The sequence below is a fragment of the Delphinapterus leucas genome, chromosome 7 (genome assembly GCF_059928025.1).
Source record: "Delphinapterus leucas isolate spDelLeu-1000000601 "Yukka" chromosome 7, BTC_Dleu_Yukka2, whole genome shotgun sequence".
Lineage (NCBI taxonomy): Eukaryota > Metazoa > Chordata > Mammalia > Artiodactyla > Monodontidae > Delphinapterus > Delphinapterus leucas.
Window position 1 is genome coordinate 933,566 of NC_143135.1, and position 21,807 is coordinate 955,372.

General features: G+C 61.6%; 1 protein-coding gene across 1 annotated transcript; it reads right to left on the bottom strand.

Moving 5' to 3' along the window:
* Window positions 1-1,004: 1,004 nt before the first annotated feature.
* On the bottom strand, window positions 1,005-20,293 carry TOLLIP (toll interacting protein). Its single transcript, XM_022565344.2, has 6 exons — window positions 20,128-20,293; window positions 11,214-11,363; window positions 7,427-7,609; window positions 6,566-6,718; window positions 5,828-5,918; window positions 1,005-3,039 (listed from the first exon to the last, which is right to left on the bottom strand). The coding sequence occupies exons 1-6, from the start codon at window positions 20,158-20,160 to the stop codon at window positions 2,828-2,830; spliced, it is 822 nt and encodes a 273-aa protein (XP_022421052.1). The 5' UTR covers window positions 20,161-20,293; the 3' UTR covers window positions 1,005-2,827.
* Window positions 20,294-21,807: the final 1,514 nt, after the last annotated feature.

The following is a 21,807-nucleotide window of genomic DNA, read 5'->3' on the forward strand; positions in this document are numbered from 1 at the left end:
GTCACGTGCTGCTCCAGGGGAGGCTGGCGGCTGGGATGGGTGGGGTCCCGCTCGCCTGCATCTGAGCTGGCGCCCCGGGACCAACACCAGCTCCTCCAGAAACGTGCTGCTGCTTCCGCCAAGCGGCTTTCTCACCTGGAGCTCCCCGGGCTGCAGGTGGTGTAGACATGGGCCCGCGGTGGGGAGGGCTCCCCCCTCCCTCTGTGGGCCGAGTCCCCTCCTCAGCCAGCACTTCAACGAGCCAAGGCCGCGCCTCCCGGCGGCTCACGCCCCACACACAGGGCCGAGCACCCGGGACACACGAGCACTGAGCGTACCCTACCCTCTGCATCGTGTCCCTGGTGCCTGGGCCCCGCCCGCACACAACTCCTCTGGGCCTTGGGCACAAGCTCTCACTGTGACACTGACCCGGGGCAGGAGGGCGCCTGAGAAAACTGTCAGGGGATAACAGGGGCGGGGGGGGGGGCGTACCTGAAGGCAGTGGGTCCCCTTCCTCCCGCCCCCAATCCCCGGCTGCACAACGTCCTCAGCGGGGCCAGTGCCCGCTGACTCAGGGCTGGGCCAGCCCCACCCCGTGTGCTCCAGGGCTGCGGGGCCCAGCACCCGAGCCGGACCCTGCACTCGGGGTCTGGCTCCGAGGCGGGCGACGTGGGCCCTCTTAGAAGGGGAGACACATTGTGGCCCATGTTCGGTTCCTACTCCCGGGTCGGGACGGCCTGGAGAATTGCAAACAGGACAACGAAGGAACGAGAGGCCGGTGCTTCGGGAAACAGGAGAGGAGGACAGCGTCTGCGGCCTGTCCTCCCCAACCCAACCAGAAAACCAAACCCACGCTGCACGGAAACATGTCAGGCTCCCAGTCAGAATCCAGCCTGTGCCCTGCTCTGCCTTCACTTACGAGTCCTGTGACTAGTGTGCTGGTAAGTTTATTGTGACTGCTGTCAACCTGCTTGTTACGAGCCGAGTTAAATCAGAACAAAAATGGTCAACTCTCCTTGGAGAACTTGACTTCTCTATTTTACACAGACCATTTATTAAATTAGAAGGCTGAAAAGTAAAAACGTATCTTACAATCAAAGAGGAATCTGGACCCTGGACCCCAACAGAATGATCAGAAACGCAGGGCGCCTGCTGGAAACGCCTCTCTCCTCACCAGCACAGAGCAGCAGCCAGCTGCACGGTGCCCCGGCCCTGGGCCCAGCAGCCACGGGCGCCCGAGCCAGACGGCCCCCACCCCACCCCCAGGGGCTGCCTGGATGGTGAGCGCGGACATGAACGCGAAGCCGGGGCAGGAAGGGGCAGCCGAGGCAGGAAGGGCGTCTGACTTAACAAAGGCCTCACAGGGCATGACCTTCCTCTGACCTAGTAAAGAAGCAGCAACCATGAAAAAGGACCATGAGAGCTGGCAGGTCTGGAGCCGCCCTGAAGCTAAGACTCCTGTGAACAGAGGCCCGGGCAGGGCGGCTGGGGCAGCGCAGGGTCACCTGGGGCTGGGGGCCCGGCCTGTGTGGAGCTGCGCTGAGTGTGGTCAGGTCACCGCCCAACAGTCTAGGGCTGCAGCCGAGGAACCATCGCTCTCAAGCATCTGAGAAGAGCCTGCGGCAAAGGCACAAGTGGTCCGAACCCACCAACCGACGCAGGTCTCCCCGAGCCGGGGCCACCGTGCACGCCCGGGGGAGACAGAAAGCGGCACTGCACTTAACCTACATGGAGGGAAGGGCTGCAGCCTGAGTCCTCCTAACTTCCTTGGGCTGGCCTTCCACTGACGTCCACACGGTTGGGATCCACTTCTATGTCCAAAGGCTAGGCAATGACTCCAAAGACAGAGCGGTGACCGCGACTTACCGCGGACCGCAGTGGCCACAGCCAGTGCGTCAGTTCGGAGACACCATTCAGATTTGATTTCCACGGGGCATCACCCAGCCTGTCCCTGTCCTCTCTGTCCGCGGCCGGAGCCAGGGCCAGGGTGCCATCCACACGGCAGGGCGCCTCCTGCCTCTTGGGAAGACCTGCCAGCACTGACGGTCACCAGACTGCCCTCTCTGTCGCCCAAACTGACCCACAGGCCTGGGCCCAACCTAGTCTCCCTAAATTAACATCGGCAGTAAAAGCCAGGCGTTCCTAAATGCCCTTTAATAAGCAAATACAAGACTGGATCTGTTTCTTACACCCCAGTTTTAGTTCTGTTGCCAGAGTGCATCCTGGGGAGGAGCGGTGACCCTTCGGGACAGCATCACACAGAGGCGGGTGAGACAGCAGGAGAGACTGAGGGCCCAGGGCTCGGGCCAAGGCTCCCGACGCCACGCCCAGACTTGGCTGCTCTGCACCCAGGCTGAGCTCTGCAGCCGAGGCTGGACGGGGGTGAGCAGCCCACGAACACCACCAAGGGGAGGAGATAAGTTTTCAGCTGAAACTTCTAAGTGACCCCAAACCCGCTGTCAGTGGGTTCTGTGTGCCTTGCGTTAATGGGCCTACCCGATCAGGTCGCGTCACCGCAGGCCACCAATCAAACCAGAGAAGGCTCGGCACGAAGGCCCTGGTGGGGGCAGCTGCTCCCAGGAGAGCCTCCCGGGACGGTGGGAAGGCGGGTGCGCACACGGGACACGGCCCTCCGACCAATGCGGGAGAGGCCCCCCACCCGCCGCGACCACGTCGAGAACGGCTGCAGGAACCGAAAACCACATGCATCCCGAACAAGGGTGTGGACTGGGCTACACAGATGTCCGAGGAAGGGGCTACGCAGGGCGCGTTCACGGGGATCTGCTGGGGACGGTGCTCCTGGGAGCTGGGCGGGCAGGCGGGCAGGCGGGCTGGCAGCGGGGCACATCTAGGACTCCTCGCCCATCTGCAGCAGGGAGTTGATGGCCGCATCCTTGCTGCCCCGCTGGGCCTCCAGCACAGAGCGGATGACCTCCCGGTCCATGTTGGGGAACATGTCCTGGATGGCCTTCAGGTCCTCCTCACTGCAGCGGGGCTGGGCGCTCACGGCTGGGGGCAGGGCCACAGGCACCATGCCGGGGCTGCACACGGCAGGCATCCCTGCGAGGAGACAGGGGTCAGGGAAAGCAGCACCTCCAACGCGCGGGCTAGCTGCCCCGGGGGTCGGCCCCCCAGGTCTCGTCTCCCAACGTGACCTCAGAAACTGGCCAGACACTTGTGAGAAACCAGGGGCGAGCAGCCCCCCGCCACTTGGTCCCCGGCATCTCACATGAGCCCACTTCACAGCGGGGGTGGCAGGGGCAAAAACAAGCCTAAGAACGTGTGTATATACACCACAGGGGTCAATTCTCATCCATCAAAGGCCACAAAACAGTTTCCTCCACCTGAGAACGAAACAGCAAACCCAGTCTACGCTCCTTTCGCGCCATTTCCTCTGTCACACATTCCAGAACAGACTTTCCCAGCTTGGCACTCACATCACAGACACTGACGAGGAAAGAAAACTCACCCAGCGCGTGCCCAGCGCGTGCCCAGCCTTCCCCGTGACAGCAGACAACCCACGAGGCAAGGTGCTCACGAGCACTGCCGTGCCGGGGCCTGTGCGCTCGAGCAGAGGCCCTGGGGCCCCGGACACCCAGCCCCGCCAGCTACACGTGGGGATCCTGGTATCACTCCCTCACACCAGCCACGTCCCCTCACTCCCTTGTTAGACACAGGTGACAACTGAGAACCTCACGGCCTCTCAACTGCTGGAAGGTTCAGTCCGAGCACCTGGCGCCACCGGACCCCAAGACAAAGCTTTGACTCCTTGTCCTGAGATGGTCTCGTGGGGGAACCCAGACAAACGTAAGGAAGGAGAGTGTTAACAGAGACTCCACGCCTAACCGAGTGCAGAGCCTAGTCAAACACCTCTCTGAAAAGTAGAAACGGATTTAAAATCATTAGTTCTGGGACTTCCCTGGTGGCGCACTGGTTAAGAATCCGCTTGCAGGGCTTCCCTGGTGGCGCAGTGGTTAAGAATCCACCTGCCGATGCAGGGAACACAGGTTCGAGCCCTGGTCTGGGAAGATCCCACATGCTGCAGAGCAACTGAGCCTGTGTGCCACAACTACTGAGCCTGCGAGCCACAACTACTGAAGCCCGCGCACAGCAACAAAGACCCAACTCAGCCATAAATTAATTAATTAAAAAAAAAAAAAAAGAATCCGCTTGGCAATGCAGGAGACACGGATTCGGGCCCTGGTCGAGAACTAAGATCCCACATGCCGCGGGGCAGCTAAGCCTGTGAGCCACAACTATTGAGCCCGGGGGCCACAACTACTGAAGCCCGCATGCCTAGAGCCCATGCTCCACAACAAGAGAAGCCACTGCAATGAGAAGCCCACGCACCACAACCAAGAGTAGCCCCCGCTCGCTGCAACTAGAGAAAGCCCGCGTGCAGCAACGAAGGCCCAATGCAGCCAAAAATAAATAAATAAATTTTAAAAATAAAATAAAATAAAATCATTAGTTCTTATAAACTCAAAAGCACAAACAATCCGCCGAACCAGGCTGGGAGCGCTGGACTGAGAAGTTTAGGACATGATTTCCTTTCCTGTCTGAAGTCAGAAGATCCTAAAGGCGGCTCAACGCTGTCCAAACCAAAACTGGCAGAAGGGCTGACAAGTGTTGAGATGAGGTAGCATCGGCTGCAGGTGCGCGACTGAGGCTGCGCTGGACACACACGGCTGCCTCCAGGGACAGAGGGGACGGGACGTGCTCCCAAGGCAGCAGCAGAGCCCAGCCCCTCCGAGTCCCTCCTGGGCCAGCCGGGCCGAGCACCTGCCCACACCCCTCGCCCACCGGCCTTTAGTCCTGGCCGTCCTGAGAGGTGAGAGGTCGCTTGGGTCCCAGGTGGGCACTCAAACCCGGTGAGGCCAGGGCCCCCAGGTTGTTCCATGAGCCCAGGAAGGTGCTCGCCCACCGCCTTTCAGAAACGGGGAGGAAGGAAAGGGAACCCGGGACTGGGGATGGCTGACAGCTTCACTCCGTGAGGCCCCGCCATCCGCCCTGGCCCGCATCCAGGCCACACCCCCACCGCCTGCATTTCTGACACTTCTGGGAACAGTGGAGACAAACTTTAGGGGGCACCCTGGCTCTCCTTAGGCCCCTTCCGCCAGGAGGGTCTTGGGTTGTAGCGTGGGAGGCGGGCGGTCCTAGGGCAATTAACTTGGGGCCCCACAGTCTTCACCTCGCTCTGGATGGAGTTTAGAGGATTTCGGGGACGTGGCCACCACCGTGCACACGGCATCCTCGGCGTCACTTGGTCTCTCCGGTGCCCCAAGCCTCCCACCGCCCATGCACTGCCCGGGTTTTATGGTGGCTCACATGGGGGGCGAGCTGAGCCCAGAACCCGTCACGGCCCAGGGTGGGAGCCGATCACAGGCTGACGTGAAGGCTCAAAAATCCAAAGGCGGAAGAGCCACAGTCCAACTTGACTTTGCTGTGCTGTGCGAGCCACGCATTCAGAAAGGTTACCAGCGCGTAAGGTAAGAAGCTCATAAAGGCAAAAAGATGGGAGAGAAACAGCAACGCTGGAGCCCGAGGTCCGTCCACCCAACAGGAAGTGATCTTGTGCTGCGGTGACTCAAAATGCTTAGAAATCCCATTTCAACATCTCCATAAATTTCAACTCACCTTCTCTGTGCCGACAGAGAAAAAACAAACCCTATTTCCTACACGTGCACATAACATTCAAACGTAACAGTGGACCCCTGGTTTGGGGAGGCTCTCCGGGCATCCCTTGAAGACCAGGCCCAGACTCTAGCCCACACCCCGAACCCCCACGCGCCTCCCCGCTGCTCGAACACCCAAGGGCACGCGCCCGGGGAGGAGAGGCAGCACACACCTGTGATGGGCACGTAGCCGACGCCCTGCTGGTACACAGTGGGCATTAGGACCACGGGCTGAGGCGGCATCATCATGGCAGCCGGCAGCGACTGAAACACACCAAAGACGATCAGGGGTCAGAGAAGAACACAGCACACACCCGAGCCTCATCACTCCCAGCCTCGCCAAGAGCGTCCTGGGAGGGACAGCGCAGGGCCTGGAGCCCAGTCACCGGCCCAGGATCGAGGTGGGTCCAGCCAGGCCCTGCGTCCCGTCCAGCATCACCAAGTCCCTGCCCACACCGACACCCCGAAGCCTCCTCTGCTGGACTCGGGTAGAAGGTGGCATCAGACCTGCTGAACCACGGCTGAGACGTGGCCAACAGAGAACCCCGCTCAAGAAAGGAAACCTAAGCTTAAATTCCAGGGTCAAACCGCCTCTCTCTGTTTATAATTCTTTAGTTAAGTACAACGGTGGCTTTCCGTCTACATAGAAACGCCCGTTGCAGAGGCACGACGGCATGTTCACGGGTAAACTCACTGGTGTTGGGACCTGCTGTGCATCAGCCCAGCACCCGAAAGGGGATGAGACAAGGTGCCAGGGGCGGTGGCCGTGAGGCTGGGCAGTCGGTCCCACCCGGGGTCCCTGCACCCCCTCCCCGCGTCCACATGCCAGAAACACCTGGGAGTAAGGGCGGGGATGCGGGTAAGCCCGGGAACGGCACCCCAGTGGCCACGGGCCCGCCGGCCGGCCTCACCGTGTAGGACAGGACCAGGTTGATCATGCCCTCCTTGTCGTCGCCCTGCCGCCCGCTCAGGCTGTACCATTCGTCCACGACCTTGCCCTGCCTCAGCGCCTCGGGGATTGTCACGTGCGTCCAGGCAATGCGGTCGTCCATGGAGAAGGCTCGCTGGGGGGCGATGGGAGATGGCGGTGACCCCAGGGCTGCCCGAGAGGCCGCCCCACTCCCCCAGCCCTCCCGGCAGGGTGTGCACGGCCCGGGGCCGCCCCGCTCTCTCCACCTCCTGTGGGCGCAGGGGGAGGGAGGCTCCATCGGGCACCTGCAGACGTGCGCTCCCCCACAAACCACATGCTCCCCTCCACCCCAGGGCCCCAGAGGCGATGGGGCCGGGTGTGAGGGAGGACCCAGGAGGAAGGGAGGAAGGCAGAACCCTGGGGACTGTGGCCACTTCCCAGCCCCGCTGCCCACCCCCAACCCCCCAGCCCTGTCAGCCGACCACAGGTGAGGGGGCAGCCGACCCGGCCTCAGGAGCGGTGGGACACGCCCAGGCAGGCCCTCGGAGGGCCAGGCTGAGTTAGAACCCAGGGCACCCGACGGCCCAGCGACACTCGGGAGGTTCCTGCCACTCACGCCACCCAGCCACGGGCCCTGACCACGTCACACCTGAGCTGCGTACAGATAGCGGCTGCCTGACCTGCCTGGTCGGGTGACGCCCACACGCTGGACACAGGGTGGTGACGTGTCTGAATGCAAGTTCTAAAGACTCTGCAGGGGAAACGTGCTTTTCACTATGCTGGGGACACCAGGACACCTGTCACAAAGCCACAAGAAACCTGAAGTTCTGGAGCGGCTGAGTGGCCCCCGCGCGGCCCCCACCTCGTCAAAGATCTCCAGGTAGAAGGAGTCCACACCCGGGGGCACCGTGCACTGGATGACCTTATTCCAGCGCGGGTTCTTGGCGCCGTTGTGGGCTGTGGGCGTCTCGTACACCGCGTAGCCCAGGCGCAGTCGGCAGTACGGATCCATGCGGGTCATGCCGTAGTTCTTTGCCAACTTGGCCTGAAATAAAGCCAGTGTATGAGACGGGGCAGCGGCCGTCACAGTGGAAGCCGCAGCTCAGCTAAGTGGGCCGCCCCTTCCACTCACGGCTTCCAGAGTTTTCTGGGTGCCGACCCACCAGAACACGGCTGTAACTGAACCGTCAGCCCTCCGTATCCGTGGATTTAAGCAACCACAGATAAAAAATATTAGGAAAAAACATTCCAGAAAGTTCCAAAAAGCAAAACTTGAATTTGCCACACCAGCAACGAATTTTATAGCTTTACACTGTGTTACAGCTGCATGCACACAGCATTTACCGTGTGTTAGGTGTTACGAGTAATCCAGTGATGACTCAGTACACGGGAGGATGTGTGTAGGGTACGTGCAAAACTGCACCGTTTTATATAAGGGACTTGAGCATCCTTGGATTGTGGCGTCTGTGGGGTCCCAGAACCAATCCCAGGGACGACCGTGCTCTGGGACCCAGGAGGGAGGAGAAAGTCCAGGCTGGGTCCAGTGTTTCTGCGATAAGGCACCCGGCACCGTGCCTGACACTCAGGACACGCCGGCTGCTGCTAGGCAGGGGCTGGATCCCCACCCAGAGGAGGAGGAGGGTGAAAAGGGCAGGCCGTCCCGGGACAGAGCCAAGAGCCACCGAGAAGAGAAGCAGGGGGACGGGGGCCGCCCCGGAGAAGCAGGGCCCAGTCAAGGCCTTCCCTGCGCCCTCGGAGAGTGACCGTGCTGGCTCCCCGGCCTCCCCTCCCGCACAGGAGCCTCTCGGCAGTGACCATCCCTGCCCAGGGCTGCGTGGGGGCCAGGGGTGCAGGCAACTCATCTTGGGCACCAGATGAGGCGGAGCCCACCCACATCTCACATAGGTCACGGGCCCACCTCAAGCCAGACGCGCTGCTTGGGACGGCTGGGATGCGTTTGTAGGCGAAAACGTGAACACCGATGAGCACATCAGGCTGTCGGTCAGGAAGTACTGACTCAAAGTGGATCATGGGCTTAAATGTAAAACCTAAAACTATAAAACTTGCACAGGAAAAACCAGAAGAAGTCTTTGTCATCTTTTAGGCAAGGTTAGCAAAAGCACGGCCGAGGAAGGACAGCTGGCGGCTCCCTGGGGACCGTGAGGAGGACAGAGCAGCCCCGTCTGCAGCATCAAGTCTGATCACAAACCCGTGTCCAGGACATAACGGACTCACAAACCTCAGCAATGAGAACACAACATGGTTGAAAAACAGGCAGAAGATCTGAAGAAGAAAAGCTCAACGCCAATTAGCACGTGAGAAGACGCTCCCCACCATCGGTCATCAGCGACACGCAAAGCAGAACCCCGTGAGGCCACAAGGAGCTGCTGGACGGGCTCAGACCCAGCCCGCCGGGCCAAGCCGCCCACCCCCAGAGCGCAGGAGTCCCGCAGGCAGCTGGGAGAAGCCACGGTGTGGCAGTGCAGGGACCAGCCTGGCAGCTTCTCCAAAGCAGACTCCACCCAGCTCGGGAGTTGGGAGTCCACTCTGAAATGGGAACTCACGCTCACACAGAAGCCCGCGCTTCACAGCGGCCCGGGGCTGGGACCCCCGTCCCTGCTGGGCAACAGACTCTGGGAAGTGCCCCGGGGCCTGAGCTTGGTCAGCACTGCGGTCAAGGGCAGGCCCACCGACAGGCAGAGGGAACTATCTGTGTTGCTGGGGAAGCTCTCTTCATCACAGGGGTGGACAGGCTCGTCAGAGGTCATTGAAACACAGGCTAATTCAAATCAGTGCATTTTAACATATGTAAATCATATTGAGTAAGGTTGATTTTTTAAAAAACAGCAAAAAATTCCCCAAAGCCCTGCTGCCTGCACTGACACCCTCTCTCTTCTCCCCTCTGGAAGGCTCCGCACAAGCCCCTATTCTGTCTGCGAGCCTCCTTGCCCCCCCGCATCCCCCACTCTCGTGCCGACTTCCCCAGAGCTCTGGCCAGGGCTGCGCACGACCGCACGTCCCAGAGCCACCACCCCTCCGCGCAGGACCAGCCTGAGCCCCTCAGGATGCCCACCTTATGTCACTGCTGGACCTCTCCCCTGAAGTCCACAGCCTCCCGGCCTCGGCCCCCTGCCTTTAAAGCATCCTCGACTTAACGTGTCCGACACCGAACCGCGAGTTTCCTTCCCGGCCTGTTCCTCCTGTAATTTCCCCCATTTTGGTCGAGGCTCCTCCATCCCCTGGGCGCTGGCAACAGGCCTTGGGGTCACACACCCGCCTGCCCCCACGTGGGTGCGCCTCGAAGTCGGCTGTTCTCCCCCAGGAGCACCAAGCGCAGGGCCTTCCAGCCTCGCCCACATCTTCCCGACACAGACCCCGAGGGAGCCCTGAACTCCAGCTCAGGACAGGGTGCCCACTCAGAGCCGAGCCCCAAGGCCACAGGACCCCCAGCGGGCAGCACCAGGAGGGCCTGGCCCTGAAGCAGCCCCTGGCACAGGGTGGCGATTCCTGTTCAAGCTGTACTTTCCTCGATAATACCTGGGCCACTCCACACCTGCCCCCCAAGCTCGCCATCGCCATCGGCACACTGCACCCCGGCCCTCAGGGCGACGCAGGCGTTTACTGCCGCCCTGCCCTGCCCTCCTCACCCGCTGACTTCCTGCTCCTCTGTCTGCAAGAGCAAACACGGATCGCATGGGCAATGTCTTCCCGAAAGCGCCCGGGAGAGGGCCTCAGCCCTCACACGCTGTTGTCTTCACTGTGAATTCACTAGAGCAGTTCTCAGGACGGCAGATTTTCCCCCCAAAACTCCTAGAAGCTGCCCTGGTATTTTCTGGAAAACATGTAGCAGCAAAGTCTGAAACGGGCCTGATTTTCGATAGCTTCAAGGCAGCTGTTTTGTCTCTGTCTAGCCGCTAAGGCTTTTCCACCTGAATAATCCGATGCTCGTGGTCTGAGCAAGGCCAGCTGCCCGTGAGTGCGGGAGGCGCCTTCCTTCACCTGGACCCCGACTGGCCCCAAGACCGTGCTCTGCTCACGGCTGCTGCCCTCTGCAGAGGCCCGTCTGCCACTGTGCTCTCCTCCCGCGCCCCCGGCACCACGGAGGGGACACGGAGGCCTGGCCTGCCCGCTTCCAAGTGGCTCCCCTGAGACATCGACTGGGCTGCGCTGCAGGCACACGAGCGTCTGAGGAAGGCCACCCCGAAGCTTACTGGGCACAACGACCCTCCAGGCACGGCCCTGGTGTCTGCTGCGGACAAATGGACGGATGGACAGATGTCTCTGCCTCCCGCGGCCTGATGCAGCCCGTCAGAGCAACGTGGCAGCGCCCTTTCTGTCCTGACAGCACCTCTGGTTCTCCCGGGGGCCGGGATGACCAGGCAGCAGCCACACCACCCCTTCCCCGGCACCGGCAGGGCGAGCGGTGCTCCGGACCCCTTCTCTAACTCTTCCTGGCGAAACCCGGGCGATCGTCAGTATCTTCGCATCCATCGCTCTCCACCAGGTATGTGTTTCCGGAAAAACGGGATCAGGGGAAGCCCCATCCATCCATGTGGCAACACGCTATGACAGCGAAGGCCCCGCCCCGCCCGCTCCGGCCCCCTCCCCCCACAGCCCACCCCCCCCCCCCCGCAGGCGGCCACACCCACCTGCACCACGGTGATGCTGAGGCGGCCCACGGTGCCCAGCGCCCCTCCGTACTGCAGCTGCTGTGCAGCCTGTGCGTCCAGCTGGATCTGCTGCTGCTGCTGCGTGGGCGTGATGCGCAGGAAGTCCTGAGGCAGCTCCCCGATGTACACCTGCGGAGAGCACGGCGGTCAGAGCTGGGCGCCACCCGCCCCCAGGACGAGGGTCCGCGGCGGCAAGATATCCACCCTGCGGGCCCCTCCCAGGGCCTGCACTCTCGGCATCAGGACGCTCAGCAAACGGGGGGCTCTGTGAAGGCCCGAGTGCGTCTCCGCCCTGAAAGCAGGCCTCGCGTCCTCGCTGGGCCTGGGGGCCTCACACGCTCTGGTCCGCGTGTCCATGATCCCTTCCCCAGGACCAGGACCGCCGCAAGCAAGGCCTGTCCACCGTGAGCGCTGTTCACGGGGTGAAACCTGAAGCTTGGATGTCCAGTGACTTGGAAAGGCCTCTGTGCTGATACCCTTCAAATGTCTCCATGAGACACAACTCGCATGCAAAAACGCCCCGGAGACCAAGAACCCAACAGATTAACCACCAGAAGCCCGGATACCTGGCCCTGGACAGGTGAAGTGATGGGGAGGCATCGGCTCCCAGGGACACACCTGAGTGTGGAGCCCGGTGGAGCCTGGGGGCTCCAAGAGTGACGACTCCCAAGAAGACCGCAGGAGACCATGCACGGAGAGACGGCCCACAGCCAGACGGCCTAACCCCCTGTGTTCAGAGCCCTCGACAGCCGCACCGTTGCTCGCCCCCCGGGCGGGGGGGGTGCGGGCCTGGAGGGGCCACAGTGCGAGCAGAGCCCAGGTGAACGGGAGGGAGCAGCCGCAGGACCCACGATGGAGGTCTGGCTGCTGGGGGGGAAACCGGGGCCACAGGCCCCTCAGCCGCGCAGGGGACGTCACAGAGCCCAGCCGCGGGCCCTGAAGAACTCGTGGAAACGGAAAGGAGGACCCCAGCGTGTCACAGCGAGTTCTGGCAACTGCACTCACAGCAGCCGCCAGGGACCACTTGACGTCCGGGCGCCGCATGACACGGGGGTCTCTGCTGCGCAGACCAGACGGCACCAGGCAGGGGCCCAGACAGCACCCCACCCACCTGGCTCACAGCGCCCCTGGGAGAGCACCTCCCCCAGCGAGCGCCCCCAGCGCCTTTCCTATCGAAGGTCCCTGGGAGGGTCTGGGCCTGGAGATCATGCGCTCCCACCAAGGCTGATGGAAGCGCACACAAGGGCGCTCGCTGGCTCCCAGCAGCCCGCACGCCGACTCTGCACCCAGAGGCCTAGCGCTCCCGCCGCTTCTCTCTAAAAGCAAGCCGTGCCCCCCGCCCCCCAAGACCCTCTGTCTGGGAGCCAGCTCTGCGTCTCACACCTCCGCTGCATCAAGGACCCAGCCCAGGGCAGGGGAGGGTGCCCCCGGAGGCTGCCCCCCAGAGGCCCCGGCGTTGCCAGGAGAGGAGCGCAGTGCCTTCCATTCCCTCCCCAGGGCATCGCAGGCTCCGTTTCCTGGGCGCGTAGTGCAGCTGAGGGGGTTCCAGGACGGGCCCTCGAAGGAAAGCGGGTGGTGACACCCCGTGGGCCACACCCCTCAGGAGGGCTGAGATGCCCGGGACACGCCAATCGTCAATTCCTGCCAGCGCCAAGACCAGGCCCCCGTGACCCCCCAAACGCACCCCATCCAGAGCCCCTCAGGCTCCTTGCCGTTTGCCCGGTACTCGTCTTACTGAAATGACTCTCCCAGGGGTCGCTGGCGCACAGACCCCACCCCCGCCTGCTGGTCTGAGGAATGACTGCCCACCTCAGCGCCAAGGACCCCACAGGGAGCAGGCTGCATGGGGACATTCAGTGCCGAGAGTGACCGGTCAGGAAAGGCCTCTCTGTTCCTTCACTGACCCTGTCTTGTCAGGAGCTCCTAGAGGTCATGAAACTAGAATGAAATGAAACTCCTGGGGGTGTGCTCCCTCTTTACTCATCCTGGTTTTGGGGTTCAGCACAGTCCACACAGGAGCCACGCGGGGACAGCGGGCCACGCTGAGGCCTTAAGGGAGGGGGACAGAGCCCAACAAACCAATCCCACGTGGTCAGAGCCTGTGAGGGGCGGGGGAGGGGGGATCACAGCCCAGGGAGGAGGAGCCTCCAGGCCTGCAGGGCCACCCGCCTGAAGGCACCCTGGGGACACCTGCCCTAGGCCCGCCCGCCAGAGACAACAGAAGGGGCGAGGCCCAGGGTGATGGCGGGTCAGGGCAGGGCATGTGGGGCTCAGCACCCGGCGCAGCTGACGGCTGCCCCACCAGCCAATAGGCCCTGTCGCACAGCAGCCTCAGAGGCCTGCGGCAAGCAGCAGGCTGCACGCTCATCCCAGCGCATCCCACCCCGACAGAGAGGCCCCAGGACGTGGCCGCTGAGGCCTAAGAGACACCTGCCAGTCACGGGACGGGTCACTGACGTTCTTCCATCAATTCAGCATCTTCCCAAAGGAAGTTACAAGGAGAACTCCAACTGCCAGCCGACACCTGCAGCCACGGGGATGGGTCTTCACACGAGTCACCGCCCCCCACAGACACACACACCCTGCTCCTTCCTCAAGTCTCCAGCACCTCCTGCCGATGACCTGGTTTCAGGAAACAGGAAAGGAGGAAAAAGCCCAGAAGCAACAGGGAGGGAGGGCTGGCGCCGTGGGGGGCTCCCCAGAGGGTGCCACTTAGTCCCTCCCCCCTCGCCCCTCCCGCCACAATCCTCTTCCAGGTTTCATTGCAAAAACCTCTGTGTCAGCTCTCCTCCCCTATTCCTATCCCTCAGGCCTCCCCCAACTTTCTAAATGACCCAAACCTGGATAGGCCACTCAAGCCAGTCCCAGCCCTGCCGGACAGTGTACACAAGCTCCGGACGAGGGGACCGAGACACGGCGTTAACTGAGCACGAGGACACCGGAGGGTCAGCGAGAAAGACAACGCCACTGGCCCAAACGAGGACCAGACCACAATGCTGACAGGACAGCAGCGTCTTCCACGGGGCCTTGCCCAGGGATTCCGGAGCCTCTCACGCTAGCCCGGGGTCTGGGTGCGAGCGAGATGGATCACCCTGTCCACATCTGAGTAAAATGAGACAGCCAATGATGGGCCAAGGGGCGCCGGGGCCGGGCATCGCACTGCAAGTCTTTCAACTCCACCGTATGTGTGGATTTTCACGCCAAATGCTGGGGGGAAATCACTGCTCCCGTGACGCTCGTAGTTTAACAAAAGAAGACAACTGCTGAAAGTCGCAGCGCTGTAAATAATCACAGGGTGAGCACGCCGGGGCAGGTGAACAGCCGGTGAGGTAAGACGGTGTAGACGGCTGAGGCCACTTTGGGAGAAGACGCCACCTCGGCAGAGGCCTGAATGGCATGAGGGCGGCGGTCATGCAGAGCCTGGGAGGGCCCTGTGCACAGGCCTGGCCAGCAGCCCGCCAGGCAGATTGAGGCAGGGAGGTGGCTGGAGCAGAACAAGCAAGGGAGAGCAGGAGGGCGCAGCAGAGGACAGGAGTGTCACACCGAGGCCACTGATGGGCTCTGACTCAGAGATGAGGACGGGAGCAGGTGAGCAGCCAGGGCAGGTGAGGAGCCGGGGCAGGTGAGGAGCCGGGGCAGGTGAGGTGCCGGAGCAGGTGAGCAGCCGGGGCAGGTGAGGTGCCGGGGCAGGTGAGGTGCTGCGCAGGCACATCTGGCTCTGCCTGGCGCCCGGCCCCAGCGTGTGACAGTGGGGGGTGGGGGGTGGGGGCGGGCAGGACCAGTCGAAGGGGTGTGGTTGGTGTGGGTGAAGCAGAGGCTGAGAAGGAATCCGATGCTGGACCTGCTCGGAAGGCAGAGCCACAGGAGCGGCTGAGTGGGCAGGAGAGGCGAGGCCGCCCAAGGGGACGGGGAAGCCAGGGAGGGTTCCAGGGAAGGAAAGGGCGGGTCCGTGTGAGATATTCTTGGGAGACAGGGAGCCGCTCAGGATGGTCAGCCTGGGGATGAGTGGGGTGGGCGCTGACACTCCCCAAGACCCCCGAGGGAGCAAGACGGACAGAAAGGAGGAGCCGTGGAAGGAAACCCGTGTGAAGACCGCGACCCTAGGCAGTGAGAGGCCATCGCACCTGTGCCCACTGCCGCGGCCATGCCCACAATGAACCCGCCAGACAAGCCGCTGCGGGGGCCCCGCCCGAGCCCCACCCCAACTCGGTCACCCCCGCACCTCGCAAAGCACAGGTGGCTTCCCGACCTGCAGGACCTTCTCACTGTCGGCTGAGGCAGCTGCCCCTCCTCGGCCCCCAGCCCCGCACCGCCATCCTCCCACCCAGCTCCTGTCCAGCTGGTGGTGAAGCAGAATCACCAGAGGGAGGTGGGTGGAATGGGAGGTACCCAGGCAGGACTGCAGGCGGGGAGCCCGAGGAGTTGGCCAGGTGTCTGAGAAACGACAAGTAACGCAGGGGCCGGGCAGCCCCCAGGCCGTATACATGGGAGGGTACGGGCACAGAGCTGCTGGCCACAATGCCCAGATAGATGCCACAGACACCGACAGAGAGCAGAGCGGGGGAGCGGAAAGAGGGGCTGGGGGTGCTCTCAGATGCGGGAAGAGGCACAGGGCTGGAGCACAGGTGAATCTGCCACCAGCAGCTCAATGGCAGATGCCACACAGGGACCTTCACGTCCCAAGAGAAGGAGACTGTGCGCCCAGAATCCCAGACAGCAAACACACCTTTCAGGAACTAGAGAAAGCAGCACATGTCTCAGTCCCTGTGAGCAAGCACCAGCTTATCAAGGTAACACTGCCCCTGGGAGGATGGGGAGAGGCCACCAGAGGCAGCAACCCATCAGGAGGAGGGCAGTTACAAGGGTTAACCTTGCAGCGCGAAGTCCGTACGTTAACATTTCCAGGATGACCCCAAAGAGAACAGAATGACAACATGTGTTTTCCAAACCAGCAGAAACCAAAAAATGGAACTTAAAAAACTATGTTTAATCAATCCAAAAGAAGGCAAGGAGAGAAAAAGAAACAAATAAAAGCACAAATGAAAAGTGTTAGGAACAAAAAGTGTGTGTGTATAACTATACACATAAAACTATCTAACACATTCCAGCTAAAAAATGAAGAAGACAGACTTCAGATTTGACTTTTTAACAATCCAGCTCCATGTTGTTGACAACAGACCAACCTGACACACATGTTCTGAAAGATGTGGTCCAACAATGAAAACCCCATCAGGCAAACACTCCCAAAAAGAAAGCTGGCATTGCCATGTGGCATCAGACCAAACAAGAAAGGCCTGTGCATGGCCAGAGGGGTCACCACACGCAAAAAGGTCCAAATCACAGGAAGACGGGGCCATCCTAAACCAGGATGCGCTCCTAACTCACCCTGAGAATCCAGAGCAGAGCTCACGGGGACACGGGCGATGGTCCAGACTCCAACAGTGCGGGTCCGCAACTGTACCCGAAAAAGAGAAAGCCAAGCGCAGGCCTAAAAAGAAAAACAACTCCTTCCTCTGAACATTGGAAATGAAAGAGAAAGAACTAAGCAGCTGTCTTGCCTTTCCCATACAGACTGTATTTAAGGACAACCAGACAGCGTTCATCTGTACAAACAGGTCCAGCTAATAAATTCAGAACAAGTGACAAAATTCAAACATCAGGGGCTTCCCTGGTGGCGCAGCGGTTAAGAATCCGCCTGCCAATGCAGGGGACACGGGTTCGAGCCCTGGTCCGGGAAGATCCCACATGCCGCGGAGCAACTAAGCCCGTGCCCCACAACTACTGAGCCAGCGCTCTAGAGCCCGCGAGCCACAACTACAGAGCCTGCATGCCACAACTAATGAAGCCCGCATGCCTAGAGCCCGTGCTCCACAACAAGAGAAGCCACTGCAATGAGAAGCCTGCGCACCGCAACAAAGAGCAGCCCCCGCTTGCCACAACTAGAGAAAGCCCGCTCGCAGCAACAAAGACCCAACGCAGCCCAAATAAATTAAAACAAAAAATTCAACTATCACCCTCTGTCACCCCCAGTGAAGTCAATTATCAATTCGTGCAAAGGCTTGTGAGGACAGGAAGGAGGGGCCACACTGATCAACCAGCATCTCCAAAAGCGGGACAAGTGGTCCCTACTGGCCCCCTTTGGCCTGGACTCAATGGGACACACCACACATCGTAGCCTGTGACCAAGCCTTGGCCGCCGTCCCGTCGAGCTGACCGGCAGCACTGTGGTCAACAGCGGCGGGTCCCGCAAACCCCCCCGACCCGAGTTCTACCTCAGAGGGCGGGGCCCCCACACAGGTACTGCTGTGGGTGCCCATCGGGTGCTTTTTAGTAGTTCGTGGACCAGACAAAATCACGGCATGGAGAAGGTCTGTCAGAACAGAAACACCGGCACTGCTGAAAGCGGGCAGACAGCACAGGGCTGGGCATCCCTCGGTGGCCATTCAGGGAGGGACTCACCTGCAGACGCAAACACCACATCTCCTGGAACTTAAGCAAATTCCTAGCCCCTCAGGCTCCCCTTCTCAGGGACAAAGGGAACCTCCCCAGACCCGTGGGACCCCCCCCGGCTTCTGTTTCCCATGCCCAAGGACTCTGCCTGTCCCTCCTTCACCACGAGCGGGAAGAGACAGTCAGACTTCAGAGTCAGCCCAAGCGAGCGTGAATCCAAGCCCTGGGAGCCCTGCTGAGTGACCCTGGGCCGAGGCTGAACCCCATCCTGTGTGGGTAGGGCTGGGGCCCCCCGGCCGAGGGTGGACCCTCGGGAGAGCCGCCCAGCCAGGACCCGGCATGGGGAGCACCTGCCGGATGCCCCAGCTGGACTTGCAGCTTCTGCCACGAGCCACGCCGTCCCGCGGGGCCTCCACCGCACCACACACACGACAGCACGTGGGAGCTCCTTCAACGCCAAGTCCGTACACCCTGGCAAAGGAAGAGGTCTCCACCAGACCCCGAAAACCACAAAAGGAGGGGTTCTCCAAGTCTGATAACCGGCAAAAAAGCCTTTACGAATACAGTTAACCCAGAGGGGGTGGGCCAGCGGGGAGATGTGGAAACGAGAGGATGTGTACCAGGCAAAAACCTTAGGGGGGAAGAAAACAGTAAAAAGTAAACAGTCCACTGTAGCAACCAGATCAAACGCAAGGCCAGATGCAGCTGCACTGGCGGCCCCGCCCTCTGGCACAGACAGCCCTGCTCAGGACCCTTCCTGGCCTTGAAGCAGCAGCCCCCCCATCTCCCAGACCCTGTCCCACTCTGCTTTCCATGCTCTCCCCTCCCACCACCCCACAGCTCCTGCTACCCCATCAAGTCTCCAGTCAGAGACCCTTGCCCCAACACCCTTACTCAGCCCGGCCCCGGCCCCGGCCCAGGCAGGCCACCGTTCACCCGGACTTGAATTCAGACCTCAGGGTCTGAGAGTGGACGCTCTGTGAGACCCTGATGGCAGGCGTCACCGTACGGTGCCACCCAAGATACCGAGAGCACCCACACCATCTGGGCAAGCCGCACAGGCTCCAGGGCGCCCAAGACCCCTGAACCCCCAGCAGCTCTGGCCCAGACCGAACCTTACTGCACGAGCACAGGTCATGGAGGGCAGCCCTCAAACACCTGCTGGTCTACGCATGGGGCCCACGACACACGGACAGAAGGCCCACGACCACTCGACAAGAGAACACGCCGGGAAGCACCGCACAGGGCCGGTCGGCCGGGTCATCGAGACCCCGACAGCACAGGCCCCAAGTCCGGACACCGTCCGCCGCCCTGGCCCTGTCGCAGCCCTGTCACAGCACATGGCCGACGTCCCCCTTGGTGAGAGGAGGGGCCCACCTTCACCAAGCGCTCCCTTCGCCTGGCCCCGAGCCGGCTGTGTGTGTTTGCCTGTGGTTCCCGACGACAAGGGCTCTGAGTTCCCAGCAGGCTGAGGACACGTGACAGGCCAGGAACGGGGCCGGGCCGCTTGCCCATTGCGCCACCGCTCCCCTCCCCAGGGAGCCACTAATTTGCTCCTTGTGCTGCTCTGATGAGCCACTTGCCCAAAAATGACAAAGTGCCGACAGACACTTTCACTGTCCGCAGTGACGGTGAAGACGTGCAAACGCTGAGAAATCACTCTACTGACTGGGGCGTTTCCACACCCAAGTCGGCTAGGAACTCCCATCAGGTCCCATTCAAACGCTCAGAACGAGCATCTGTGCCCAGGGGGGCTTCTAACAAGCCCTGGTCTTCCGCAAACTCAGAAAAACGTTCTGTGGATTCTTCGCCAGTCGGGAGAAACACAAACAAGACTTGTCAGGCCCGACTCGAGGGTGAGGAGCCCCGGCAGCCGGGGGCTTGCCCTCAGCAGCGGCTTTCTGAGAGAACGCACATCCAAGTGTCCACAGAAGAACCTTGTCCCGACTCAGAAGGACCCAGGTGTCCGTCTACCGTACGTTTCAAGACGCTGTGATAAAAACCTCACTACTCGTGAGGACGCACCCCAACCCAGTCTGAACGCCCGGCTGGAGGCGAGTCCCCAGGAGCCGGCCTGAGCCCGTCTGGACTCGCTCGCCGGCAGCGACACAATAAGCTGGGCCAGAAGACAGGACGCGAGGGCTGCGCGGAAGGGCACTCCCAGCTCGCGGCTCCCAGACCCTCATTTGTCACTTAAGAAACCGAGGAACAGAGCCGGGCCTGGGAGCCTCCACCATCCAAGAGCCTGTCCAGGGTTCAGGGTGCTTCTCTGGGTGTCTCCTCCTTCCGAGGACCCACTGGGTGCGGGGCCTCCCCCAACCCGGGGACCCACCCGGTGCGGGGCCGCCCCCGTCCCGGAACTCCCTTCCGCTTGCCCGGAGCCCGGCGTCGGGCCCTCCCCTGCGCCCTGAGGCCGCGGAGCCCGCCCCCAGCCGGAGCCTACCGGCCCGCGCTGCGTGCTGACGGTGGTCGCCATGGTCTGGCCGGCCTCAGGCCTCGTCCTCCGAGAGGTGACGCGCCGGCGACCCTTCGCGCGGAACCGCGATCTAACTATCACCCCGCAAGGCCGCCGCCGCCACAGTCAGCTGACGGCCGGCCCCGCCCCCGCACTGCCCACTGCGCCGGCGCAACACCGCCCCGCCCTTTCCGGCGCCGGGCGCCTGCGCAGTCGCTCCCCGCCCCCCTCGGCCCCGCGAAATGGCTCCCAAGCCAGCAGTGTGCGCACGCGCGCCGGGCTGGGGGGGTGGGTGGGGGCGGGCCGTGGGGCCGGGCCGCGGACTGTAGCTGCTGGTGCATCCGGCTGGACCCGCGGCAGGACGGGTGGGTGGCCCCGCCGCGCCTCGCCGAGTGACCGGAGTGACTTGGTGCGGCGGCCGCCCTCCGTGTGTGTCCGCGGTGAGGCCGCGCGCTGACCACTCCGCCCCTTGCTTCCCGCCGGCCCCTCAGCAGGGTCTGCCCCGAGGCTGCTGGCCGAGCTTCCTCAGGAGACCCCGGAGCTTTGCTGTTGTCCGTCCGAGGAGGAGGTGGAGAGGCCTGGCTTCCCCTAGGCCTGGTGTTCTGCTGTTGACACAAGCAGTTTCCCAGGCACCACGATCAGACAGGGCTGCTGACCACTCCAGTCACGGGTGGACCTCCTCCACCACCCGAGCTGGGACACTGCTGCCACTTCCCATTACAGCTTCACCTTCTAGATGGGAGTTATTAAGAAGCTTCCAGACAGCATCCAATCCACAGCAAAACCCCGCTTCCTTAAACCCTCCCCAGAACCACCTACAAAAGCCCCAATTCTATAAGGAGTCCTTTCTAATGCCCTCTAAGTCCCCCGGTGCATCCCCCGGGTGTGTGGTCTCTTTAGCTGCAACCAGGAAGAATCCCAGCTTGTTGAGTTACAGGTGTGTTCCTGGTGGCCTGCCTGGAGGGCACTGACACACCCAAGGTGTGAACCGTCCTTTTCCTGTGTGTACTTCCCAGAGCCCTCAGAAGTAGCCAGCCCACTGCATAGTCTTTGTAACCCCGCATTTGCCATAGCGACTAAATATCTCATCCCCTTGGCCACACATCTGTTTGCCCTCCACTTGCACCACATCCCATGCCACCATTGGTGATAATTTGAGGAAGTGGGTTGCCCCTGGATGACATAAGCTCCTGGTACTCCGTTTCCCCGGGCAAGGACTTTAGCCACATGCTCATCAAATATATGTGCAACCCAATGCTAGCGTCCCATTTTGAGTCTGTTTTCTGGGGCCACTTCTGGTGGCAGTTACGGTATCAGTCATGGTCCCGGCGAGAAACAGATAGCATGCGCAGAAAGATCACTGGAGGGATTTCAGCAAATCCCTCCAGTTTACAAAGGAGGGGCAGAGTTAAGTGAATAAGCAAAGCATGAGGGACTTCTTTTAACCTCAGGAAGTGGCCACCGCTCCTGGCCTTGAAAGGACGAAAGGAGGAAGCAGTAATCAGGGAGAGAGGCTTCCTCAGCAGAGGAGTGAAGCCACTGCCAACCACAGGCTTGCAGGGAGGCACCTGGGGAAATAAACACCCTGACCTCTCTCATCTCTGTTCTCTACAGGTGTCTACCATTAACCTAATCATGTGATGCATTCTGTAGACAAACACTTCCTGG

Coding starts and splice junctions, on each gene's coding strand:
- TOLLIP (XM_022565344.2), bottom strand. CDS start 20,160: ATGGCGACCACCGTCAGCACGCAGCGCGGGCCG. Junction 6,719..7,426: donor ACCTGGAGATCTTTGACGAG/GTGGGGGCCGCG, acceptor ATCGCCCCCCAG/CGAGCCTTCTCCATGGACGA. Junction 3,040..5,827: donor CGGCTACGTGCCCATCACAG/GTGTGTGCTGCC, acceptor GTCTCCTCGCAG/GGATGCCTGCCGTGTGCAGC.